The sequence below is a fragment of the Cydia splendana genome, chromosome 6 (assembly GCF_910591565.1).
Source record: "Cydia splendana chromosome 6, ilCydSple1.2, whole genome shotgun sequence".
Lineage (NCBI taxonomy): Eukaryota > Metazoa > Arthropoda > Insecta > Lepidoptera > Tortricidae > Cydia > Cydia splendana.
In genome coordinates this window covers 23555639-23567798 of record NC_085965.1, presented here as the reverse complement: position 1 = coordinate 23567798, position 12160 = coordinate 23555639, and the positions used below count along the sequence as shown (strand labels likewise).

The 12160-nt window shown below is 35.4% G+C and overlaps 1 protein-coding gene across 1 annotated transcript in view; it reads right to left on the bottom strand.

Moving 5' to 3' along the window:
* Nucleotides 1-4391, bottom strand: part of LOC134791673 (solute carrier family 23 member 2) — an 80538-nt gene extending 76147 nt beyond the window's left edge. The window contains exon 1 of the mRNA XM_063762759.1: nucleotides 4315-4391. Coding sequence (XP_063618829.1) covers nucleotides 4315-4365 — 51 coding nt within the window. The 5' untranslated portion in view covers nucleotides 4366-4391. The remainder of the gene's footprint in view (nucleotides 1-4314) is intronic.
* Nucleotides 4392-12160: the final 7769 nt, after the last annotated feature.

Sequence of the window (12160 nt, the reverse complement as noted above, 5' to 3'; positions counted from 1 at the left end):
ATAATAATCGACCGAAACCATATAAACAGCCAACACCCGTCAACCTTTTACAGAAAAGTTTTTAAAGAAATGCAATAAGCTACTTAGGTCAGGCAACGAATGCTCCAAAAGTTGTAGAGGGAAATGCTCGGAACACAATTTTTGACTCCGTAACTCGGTTTGACAAGTTAGGAGGTGAACATAATATCAAAAGTCCCCGGCCGTAGCCCTTGAGCGGGGGGGAGAGAGGGGGCTTTGAAGGTCCTATTTTCCGGTTTTTCGATTATATCTCGGAAACTATGCATCTCAGCGACATGGCCACTTATACAAAATGAAAGTTAATTTAATTTGTTACAAGTTTATTCAGTCAATTTTTTCGATATGTTGAATAGTTTTTGAGATATCCGCACTTGAAAGTTTATTTAGGCCTCTCAATTTTATCTTGATATATCTATATCAGTGAAGGTGCTAGGCCGTGTTTGGTATCGTTTTCGTATAAATCTGGGGTGCTGAATCCATTTAAGGTATCACATTGACACCATTCCACAAAATAAAAAAAAATATTTTTAGGGTTCCGTACCTCAAAAGGAAAAAACGGAACCCTTATAGGATCACTCGTGCGACTGTATGTATGTCCGTCTGAATACACAAAATAGTTCTTTACCTATAGATGACAGGAAAACCTATTAGAAATGTGCAGTCAAGCGCGAGTCGGACTTAATGTACGGAACCCTTAATACGCGAGTCCGACTCGCACTTGGCCGGTTTTTTTGAAACTCTTCTTGACGCTTAACCGCTGAACCGATTTCGTTGAAATTTGGTATAGAAATAGTTTGCGTCCCGGAACAGGACATAGGATAGATCTTATAACCAAAATCATCTTTTGAAGGTGTGAAAAGTGGCGTGGAAATTTGTACGGGAAATCAATAACCGCTGAACCGATTTATATGAAATTTGGGACGGTCTACATCTTTGATTTAGTTAAAAATGATGAAAAAACATGACTTCAAACCTAAACTTAAACAGTATTAACTTCAAGAAGTCAATTCTGAATTCCCCCTACACCTCATTTCACACCTTTAAAGGATGATTTTTGAGATAACTTATTATATCCTGTCTCGGGACTCAAAATATATGTGTACCAAATTTAAATTAAAACTGTTCAGCAGTTTAAGCGTGAAGAGGAGTTTAAAAGAAAGTATTTTAATAAGTTTATATGTTTTTACTTCGGAATGGTGTCAATGTGATACCTTAACTAAATTTGGTACTGCGAATTTATACGAAAACGATACCAAACATGGCCTCGTAGCTTTACTGTTGTAGAAGTCAAAATAAAATTGAGAGCCCTCAATTCTTATTACTTGGCCAAACTTGTGTAGAAGGAAAAGGTAAAATAAAAGTCTTCGGCAGGAATATAAGACACAAATAAATTTTTTTTTTGCGTTACTATTTCATTCATCAAATATAAACATACCTTGATTATACTATTCTAGTGAGATCCTCATAGATAAACAAAAACATTTACTTAAAATATTACAAGGTCGAAATGTCACGGAACTTGTGAGAGTAATATGTGAAAAATATAAATTTTTATGACAAAAAAAATCTGGACACAATTTAAGAATCACCCAATTGCGTCGAGGAATCATCTGTATTTTTGCTTGTTTCATTACCTCCTCGCTTCTTTTTTGTCCTTTGTATTCTGTAGCAATTTGTTAGATCTGAAAATAAAGATAACTTGCGTCGTCACGGATGTCGATTTATAGGTTTTAGGGAGTGCAGAATTCGAAAACGATGATCATTTGATCGATGATGATTCGATGATTATTTTGTCATAGAAGTGGAATCCAAAATAGTCATCATTTTCGAAATCTGCGCCCCCTAAAACCTATAAAACGACATCCATGACGACTTTTATGACATAGTGCATGGCCGCCATCTTGGAATCCAAAATAGTCATCATTTTCGAAATCTGCGCCCCCTAAAACCTATAAAACGATATCCATGACGACTTTTATGACATAGTGCATGGCCGCCATCTTGGAATCCAAAATGGTTATCATTTTCGAAATCTGCGCCCCCTAAAACCTATAAAACGACACCCATGACGACTTTTATGGCATAGTGCATGGCCGCCATTTTGGATTCCAAAATGGTCATCATTTTCAAAATTGAGGCCCCCTAAAACGTATAAAACGACATCCATGACGACTTTTATGACACAGTGCATGGCCGCCATTTCGGATTCCAAAATGGTCATTATTTTCGAAATCGGCACTCCCTAAAACCTATATATCGACACCCATCTCGACTTTTATGACAAAGTGTTTTGCTACCATCTGCATGCAAGACATTTCTATTATTTTTACGTACAAAAATGGCCCCCTGTCAACTTTCAATCGAGATTTAATCGATAATTTATTCGATTAATATTCAGATTAATTCAATTTCAATCTATGTTAGGTCGACTAAACTAATCGCGATTAAAATTTGAGAATTAACTTTTTTTATTCCATTAATTAGTCGAATAAACAGTTAATCGATTAATGCCCATCTCTGACCACGGCATTTTTACACTTTGAGAATATCTGAAAACAAATCAACACAAGGAGCCATTTTGCAAATCCAGTAACATACCAGTAACTTTGTTATTACTTTTGACAGCGCGTGTCATGTGTCAACACAGAGTCGACACAAAGTCGAAACATTGCAACTACTTTGTGACTGCAATATTTCTCAGCCTTAAACCATATTTATACATCATAATTAACAAGTTTCGTAGTATGTAAAGCGTTATTTCTGTTATTTAAGTATAGTATACGCATCGAAGTACTAAAAATGCTTCAAATAATATAGTTATGAACACAGGCACTGAGAAGTAAACAATTTCATTTCCGGCTAAACTAAAACAATGTGGTGGCGCGTTGATTATATCACACTTAGTTTATCAAATCACTCGAGCACTTTAATTCCCCATAATAATTTAAGTCATATTGTAATATAAATGCAAACAATATATAATTACGTCTTGTAATCCGTTTTAGAGATGGCGTATTAATGTCACTTATTTTTATTTAAGTATTTTTCCATCTGACAGTTTCCATTTGACAGGAACAAAATGAACGAATGAACGAATGATTTTGGCATAAAGTAGTCGCAAACCCGAAACAATGTGTGCACACGGCGACCACACTTTATGTCACTTTGTGTCATGTGTCGACCCTTCCCCATTTCTGGTAACTGTGTCGACACGGCGACGACTCTGCGACTGGAATTGTGACCGAAACAGACGGTGTCGACACAAGATGTGTCAACACCGCGTCGTAACGGCGACTGGAAATGGTTGTATGGGAGGTCACATTTTATACATATTTACAAAAAAATATGTTAGTAGGTACACACATATAATATGTTCTTTAATTAAATTAATTATTACATACCATTTTTTTAAACAAAAACATTAATTTACTTATTACGTTTAACATTAATACAATTTTAATTATGGTGCAGTAGTCAACGACCTCATCGAATATTTATAAATTCGTCAATGCTGTAGAATGCTTTTTCTATAAGCAGCAGTTTAAGTTTAGTTTTAAATACTTGGTCACTATTTAAGTTAAGTATATCTGAGGGTAACGAATTGTAAATAGTTGGTCCTATGACGCTGAGTGACCGTCGTGATTTGGCGAGTCGGCGCCTCGGGGCAAGTAGCCGGGGACGTCGCTCACTACTAGAACGGTTATAGTTCTGTATGTTTTGCCTAACGTACACACACGCGGCCAGTATGTATACACAGGGTAGGGTAAGGATTTTATGTTTCTTAAACAACTGTTGTGCCGGATGGTCCACCGGCTTTCCATCAATTACACGAATGGCGCGTTTTTGCATTTTGAACGCCCTGTCCCTATCAGCAGCAGTGGCCCACAGTTCCACTCCCTGAACTAAAATCGAGTGAAAGTAACCATAGTAAGCCATCTTTAGGTTCTCGATTGATAAACTGCCGGCTAACCGGGACAGAGCATAACATGCTGAGGCCAGTCTGTCACAGGTCATTGAAATATGAGACGCCCACGTCAGCCCAGAGTCGATCATGAATCCCAAGTACTTAGCAGTATCAACTTGTGGTATTATTGTGTCATTTAGTACTATATTACGCATGTCGTAAATAAATTAATAACTTTTTTTTTCAACACGACTAGAAAATTAACGTTAACCTCACTAATACTGATACGAAAGTGTTGCTTATAATCTACGAAATGCGCAGTATTAGTCCTGCTCACGTCTCCTGAATCCCCCTGTATACATATAATGGGGTATAACAATCCTCCAACTTACCATATCCCTCACTATGTTCTCCAAGCCCAAGTGTACGTTGTGGTGCGGCATAGTACAACTGCAATGAAGCGAGGGCTGAAAATATAACGTTTATCTATTTGTGGGATGTATTCAGTAATGTAAGTTGGTTGATTCTGGGCAGCTACGCTACACGTAAACGGTTTTAGAAGACCTTCTATAATAATAATCTAGGTATAAATATTTCTGAGTCTAACCTGCTCCATTTCTATCCATGAATAGAAGTCTCTTAGGAAAAACCTAAAAGCCATAAAGGAACTGTTTGAATAGATTAAGTATGAAAAAAATTAATGGTTAATTTTATAATATTTTTCTTGTTTCCATCTTTCCACCCTTGTGCAGTAAGTAGCCGATTTTTCTAAGCGGTTCAAAATGATATTATGTAGGTGACATTTTGATCCCTTCGCCTGATCTATCTACATACCTACCTATTACTTTTCATTGTGTCAGCAAAACCTGGTACCTACACTTTTTGTTTAAAATTAATATTTTTTATTTTATTTATTTATGATTAGGTTAATTATAATAAGTAGGTACCAACCTTAATATTGTGCAGCACATTCAAAAAAAATTACACGACTATATTTCACTGGCACTAATACTAAATCACTTTGAATTGTAACACAGATAGATTTTATCAAAATTTATTTATTTATAGGACTCTTAAGTAGTTTTTCTCAGAGGGACCGACTGCGTGAAGTGAGGCACTATATTGATATGAAAGAACAAGATCAGTAGGTATAAGCAGGTATAAAAGTATACGTAGACTTAACAATATTTAAGACAAATGGAGACTGTGTTTTATTTAGGTACCAGTTTTACGTTCACGTCTTGTTTAAGAGCGAGTACCCCCGCGTTTGTGTATTAATTAGCACAAGATTACTTGTAGCTTGTCAATATTGATGTTTGATGTTTATCGTAGTCATATAGCAATACTATCGTCTTAACTAATTGATAAATATGTAGTACAGTCAACTGTCAAAATATGGGTGCACAGATCATCTCAAAAATATGTCCCTTAGCTCTTAAGTCAGCGAATTAAGAACTATGGGACATATTTTTGAATAAGTTGGCTACACCCATATTTTTACAGTTGACTGTACCTAATACTAGTCTCCGACAGCGCCAATACCCGCGAAGGAGACGAAAAGTTTCAACGCCATTTTCTTGAGAGATGAATTCCAAATACTTAGTTCAAAGTAGTTGTTTATCCCCTCCTGCTAAAATTGATACCCAAACAAGCGAAATATTCCAAAGCTGAATAGTCCAAAAAAGCGGAATCTTGAGCGTTGCGAGGACTTCAACGCACGAACTAGCTAGGGTTATCACTACACCTTCTAAAACAAAGTCCCCCGCAGCGTCTGTATGTTTGTGTGTTTGTATGTTCGCGATAAACTCAAAAACTACTAATACTAATAGAGTGATTCTTGGGGAAGGTTTAGATATAATCTGTTAACCCGTGCGAAGCCGGGGCGGGTCGCTAATCGATTATATTTTCACAAGAAAACACTTGACATTGAAATATTATTAGCTACAAATAACTATTTAAAAGTTAGGTACGTTAAAAACCAGTTAAGTACTTAATTTTCATTATCGGTTTGGTCATAAACAAACCGCCAGTCACGAGTAGTATATTGGTTGCAATAATGGCTAGTAATAAAACATACAGTCAGCAGCATAAGTTTTTAAGTGGGCGAGGTGTTCAAAACACACTTTTACTCTTAAGAGAATGAGAGCGTCTTGGTCAATTTACATATCTCACCCGCTTAGCTACTTCTGTTACTGACTGTACACCTTTTGCCGCTAAACGAGGGACCGGGGGCCTAGCCAGGGGCCAGGATGAAATCGTACAGTCAACTGTAAAAATACGGCCGGTGCACATCATCTAATCATCTCAAAAATATGTCCCATAGCTCTTATGTCAGCGAATTAAGAACTATGGGACATATTTTTGAATAAGTTGGCTACACCCATATTTTTACAGTTGACTGTACTTCGGCAATATATTTATTTCTATACCTACAAAGTTACGAAGAAACTTATTTTTGATTAATTTTCGCATTCCATTCATCTTTGTCATACTCGTTGTTAAACACATGAGCTTGTCTCTTTCTCTTTCGGTGAGCTCGTTAGCACGTGCACATTTCCCGCTTGCCCAGGTGCGACTAAAGGCAACTTGTACAATTTGTCACAAGATAAACGCTTCCATTTTGGAACGCCTATAACATATCTTGAATTAATAATAAATCATTGCATTGCGTCCGAAGACTCGAAGGGTTTAAGTAAAAATAATAACAAGTTTAAGAAAATCATACATGTATTAAATATATAGTAGTTTGTGTCACAAGGTATCAGAATCATATATTTCCGTCAAGGGCGTACATTGAATCCTGAGCGTAATGAGGGATTCAAGTGTTAACGCCCAAGACGAAATAATTTTGATACCGTGTGACGGTTTCCCTTTATCTTGCATAATATCGATTGTCCGAAATACACTTCGCATAGCAGGTTTCGCAGAAACATTTTTAACCGAATGATACTTTTGCATAATTGTATAATTAGCATAACTGTCATGTCGCATAACATTCATTTGGCAGAATTTTGAATAGCAGAATACCAATATCGTCGATTTTACATACGCAGAATTGTATGTAGCATAAATTACATTCCACCGAATTTCTTATGGCATATTGCTCATATTGCAGACTTGAATTTCGCAGAATGTTAAGCAGCAGAATAAAAGTTCTGCCGAAATTGTTACCGCATAATAATGTCGCTGACTGAACCTACACAAAAGGAATTGCTGCTAGAACTACAGGTTAGGTTAGAACTGCGACCCCTACATAAAAGGAATCGCTGCCAGGACTATAGGTTAGGTTAGGTTAGAACTGCGACCCCTACACAAAAGGAACTGCTTCCAGAAGTGTAGGTTAGGTTAGGTTAGAACTGCGACCCCTACACAAAAGGACCTGCTTCCAGAACAGTAGGTTAGGTTAGGTTAGAACTGCGACCCCTACTCAAAAGAAACTGCTTCCAGAATTGTAGGTTAGCTTAGGTTAGAACTGCACCCCTACATAAAAGGAATGGCTGCCAGGACTATAGGTTAGGTTAGAACTGCGACCCCTACATAAAAGAAATTGTTGCCAGAACTATAGGTTAGGTTAGAACTGCGACCCCTACACAAAAGGAACTGCTTCCAGAAGTGCAGGTTAGGTTAGGTTAGAACTGCGACCCCTACATAAAAGGAACTGCTTCCAGAAGTGTAGGTTAGGTTAGGTTAGAACTGCGACCTCTACACAAAAGGAACTGCTTCCAGAACTGTAGGTTAGGTTAGGTTAGAACTGCGACCCCTACACAAAAGGAATTGCTGCCAGAAGTGTAGGTTAGGTTAGGTTAGAACTGCGACCCCAGCTCAATAGGAACTGTTGTGTAGGTGTTCATTGGTGGAGTAGGGTATGGAAAATATTATTCTCATCAACACTATGCCAATGAATTATTCTGCCTAAGGAAATTGTGCGAAAAGACAGTATGCCAAGTAAATATTATGCGACGCAATTTTTGGCAAAACAATTATTCGATTATAGGATTATTCTTCAAATTGACATTATGCCATTGCATTATTCAGCTTTACAAAATTGTGCGGAACAACAGTATGCCATGAAACTTATGCAAAAAGTAATTCTGCGAAATGATGATTCTGCCAAGGGTTGCTATGCGAAAGTAAAATATGACAATAAATTTTATGCAACATATTAGTAATCCCCGTGTGACACGTACTGCTTTTCACATCAACTATGAGGAAAATAAAAAATCTTAGTGTTGACACAATTATTATGTTGTTTCAAAATACATTACAGTTTGTTATTTAAAATAATCTCTCTCTTGTATCTAACACTACAGCTTTGCTGCAACAATACACTAGAGAGCAAAGAAAACGTCCATGCACAGTGACCCGTATTCGGTGTCTGAGTGTGTACTCATCATAGAAAGTGGTGGCAAGATACAATATCACATTTTTTTGAGTAAAGGTCCACACAAAGTCTAAATACTTGACAGCCGTTCAAATGCAGTCCTACATCTTAATGTATAGTTCGTTTTTTTTAGCATTAGAAAGAACTTGAAAGAAGGTAAGCGATCTTGACATGACTTTTCATTGAAAAACGCTTTTTAAAAATCAATAACAATTACCTACTTATGAAAGCAGAAGAATATAAATGATCGTATTAGATTCATAAATGTTACATATTTGCCGTAACTTATTTTTTAAATGTGTTTTTCAATTAAAAGACACATCAAGATTGTTTACCTTATTTCTAATGCTAAAAAAACGAAATATAGGATCATACAATACAATACAATACTCTTCATTGCACACCTCACATACTCGTAGTTTACAATAAATGTGCATCAGTAACATAAACAAAGACAATAGAGGTAACAACAGGCGGTCTTATCGCTTAACAGCGATCTCTTCCAGACAACCTTTGGGTATCATTACAAAAATCACAGAGAATAAACACCTTCATACATATCACAATTTAATTCTTATACAAGCATCTTGCAGTTGTAAGAATCAACAATCAACAAAAGAAAACACATTCGACACCTGACCCGGTTTATAAAAGCATATGTTAGGGAGACCGAGGTGAGTTGTGACAGAGGAGAGTTGTGACATAGTGGATTTTTTGGAATATATTAACTAGTAACTAGGTCGCAATAGCGCGCGTTTGTTAGTTCAAGTTCTAGACACGCGGTAGCGTGCCCAGCCAAGTTCAAAGAAAAAGGAACTGGCGACGCAGCAACCGTGTGTAATATTACACGAACCATTTCGGGCCACTTTTGACCCCTTCACAACTTGAAACCAAGGTAGACTATTAGGTGTATATAGAGGAAAAAATCTGAAAACTGGAAATTATTGATATTTCGAGGGGAAAAAAATTTTATACTTATAGACCAAAAACCTAACCCACTTCTAGATCACTTAGAAACTTGATATTTGGCATCAAGGTAGACTATTAGGTGTATATAGAGGGAAAAATCTGAAAACTGGAAATTATTGAGATTTAGATGGAAAAAATAATAATTAATACTTATAGACCAAAAATCTAACCCACTTCTAGATCACTTAGAAATTTGATATTTGGCATCAAGGTAGACTATTAGGTGTATATAGAGGGAAAAATCTGAAAACTGGAAATTATTGATATTTCGATGGAAAAAATATAATTAATACTTATAGACCAAAAACCTAACCCACTTCTAGATGACTTAGAAACTTGTTATTTGGCATCAAGGTAGACTATTAGGTGTATATAGAGGGAAAAATCTGAAAACTTGAAATTATTGATAATTCGATGGAAAAAAAATAATTAATACTTATAGACCAAAAACCTAACCCCTCTTCTAGATCACTTAGAAACTTGATATTTGGCATCAAGGTAGACTATTAGGTGTATATAGAGGGAAAAATCTGAAAACTGGAAATTATTTATATTTTGATGGAAAAAAGAAAATAAATACTTATAGACCAAAAACCTAACCCACTTCTAGATGACTTAGAAACTTGATATTTGGCATCAAGGTAGACTATTAGTTGTATATAGAGGGAAAAATCTTAAAACTGGAAATTATTGATATTTCGATGGAAAAAAAATAATGTATACTTATAGACCAAAAACCTAAACCCTCTTCAAGATCACTTAGAAACTTGATATTTGGCATCAAAGTAGACTATTAGGTGTATATAGAGGGAAAAATCTGAAAACTGGAAATTATTGATATTTCGATAAAAAAAAAATTAATACTTATAGACCAATAACCTAACCCACTTCTAGATGACTTAGAAAGTTGATATTTAGCATCAAGGTAGACTATTAGGTTTGTATAGAGGGAAAAATCTGTAAACGGGAAATTATTGATATTTAGATGTAAAAAAAATAATTAGGTAATACTAATAGACCAAAAACCTAACCCACTTCTAGATCACTTAGAAACTTGATATTTGGCATGAAGGTAGACTATTAGGCGTATAAAAAAGAAAAAAATCTGAAAACTGAAAGTTTTTAACAATTGACAGCACGTTAGCGAGGGTCTCCTTTTCAGCTTAGGCAAACTGCTTTTATGATGAATACCTACTATAGTAATTTCTGTACAAAAAGTAATGATATCCCAACAAAAACATAAATGTGAAATGAGAGCCAAGTTCAATATTAAGAATATGTGTCGTTGTTGACTCGCTGACAAAAGAATTGAGATCTATATGGGTGCCAAGTTCTGTGTTGTGTAGAAAATCCTGAAATTATAAAGGATTTGTCTTGGCTAGTTTTTACGTATAGTCTACTTTTCTAAAATTTGGTTTTGGTAAAAACTAGCCAAGTCAAATCCTTTATAATTTCAGGATTTTCTACACAACACAGAACTTGGCACCCATATAGATCTCAATTCTTTTGTCAGCGAGTCAACAACGACACATATTCTTAATATTGAACTTGGCTCTCATTTCACATTTATGTTTTTGTTGGGATACGAGTTTACGAGCTAACAAACGCACACTGTTGCGACCTAGTTTCTAGTAAATAGATTCCAAAAAATCGACGATGTCGAACCCTGTTACCATTGTTTTCATTTAAAAAAGTAGGTACCTACAACATAAATCTGAAAAAAAAACCAATCTCTTCTTAAAACCATTATAAAAATCAATTAGACAAGTATATTAATGGTGAAACATTTCTAGAGACTGAGCTGAAAGGATAGTGTTATCTAAGTGATCTACAATCGAGTTATTGTAATCGTAAATCTGGATTAAAAAGTAAAACAATATCATTAAAATGAAATATTGAAATATTTTTATATCAGTGACAACCCTACAAAGTTATTTACATACTGAATTGACACATGTCACATGTCATGTCATTCAATAGGATCTACTTGCTAGGGTTGAAACACATAGAATTTTGCACTAATTTTTAACAAACTGTATCTCAAAAAAGGGTTAGAAATATTAATGTTCTTAAATCTAATACTCGTTCATGATAACTATCTCTCTATTACTGGCATATTGCTGGATACAGGCCATATCAGTTGTCATAACTGCCTGCCTGCTTATTAAATAATACATAAATATCTCCTTTTACTTTTTTATATAACCGGGTGGTTGATAAAAATGAATTAATTGACACCTCATTTACTAAAACCAGCTCAGTAGTTGCTGGGAAATACAAAAAGCACACATACATTACATACATAGACTGCTAAAAATTACAACCCTTTCTGCAGTCGGGTAAAATCTTAAAAAGTAGTAGAAAAATATAAAAAATATAGTATTACATCTCCAATAAGATAGTGGGAATAATACTTTTCATCCGTTCCCATTGGAGATAACCTTATCTTTCGTAATTCCTATATTTTTTTACTCCAAGGAAATTATTTATATTTATTCCCAATATTTACACGTATTATACGATGTTGCATTGAAATTATGTAAGCGAATACAAAGGTATTAACATCGAAATACTATAATTTGTTTTATTTCATCATCTTCCTAGCATTGTCCCGGCATTTTGGCTCACTTTGGGAGCCTGGGGTCCGCTCGGCGACCTATTGTACTTCTATTTATCATTTTGAATAAATAGGAGTATACAATCCCCACCCCAAATATAAGGGTAATTTTTAGCAGCACCACATCACGGTATCCCTGCTACCATAGGTATACAATAAGCACATACATACATAGATAGATAACGAGATAAATATACCATCATCGTCTGGGTCAGAAATGAGTGGTGGGGGGGAAATGACAATGAAAATGATGGGTAACAATAATTAACCC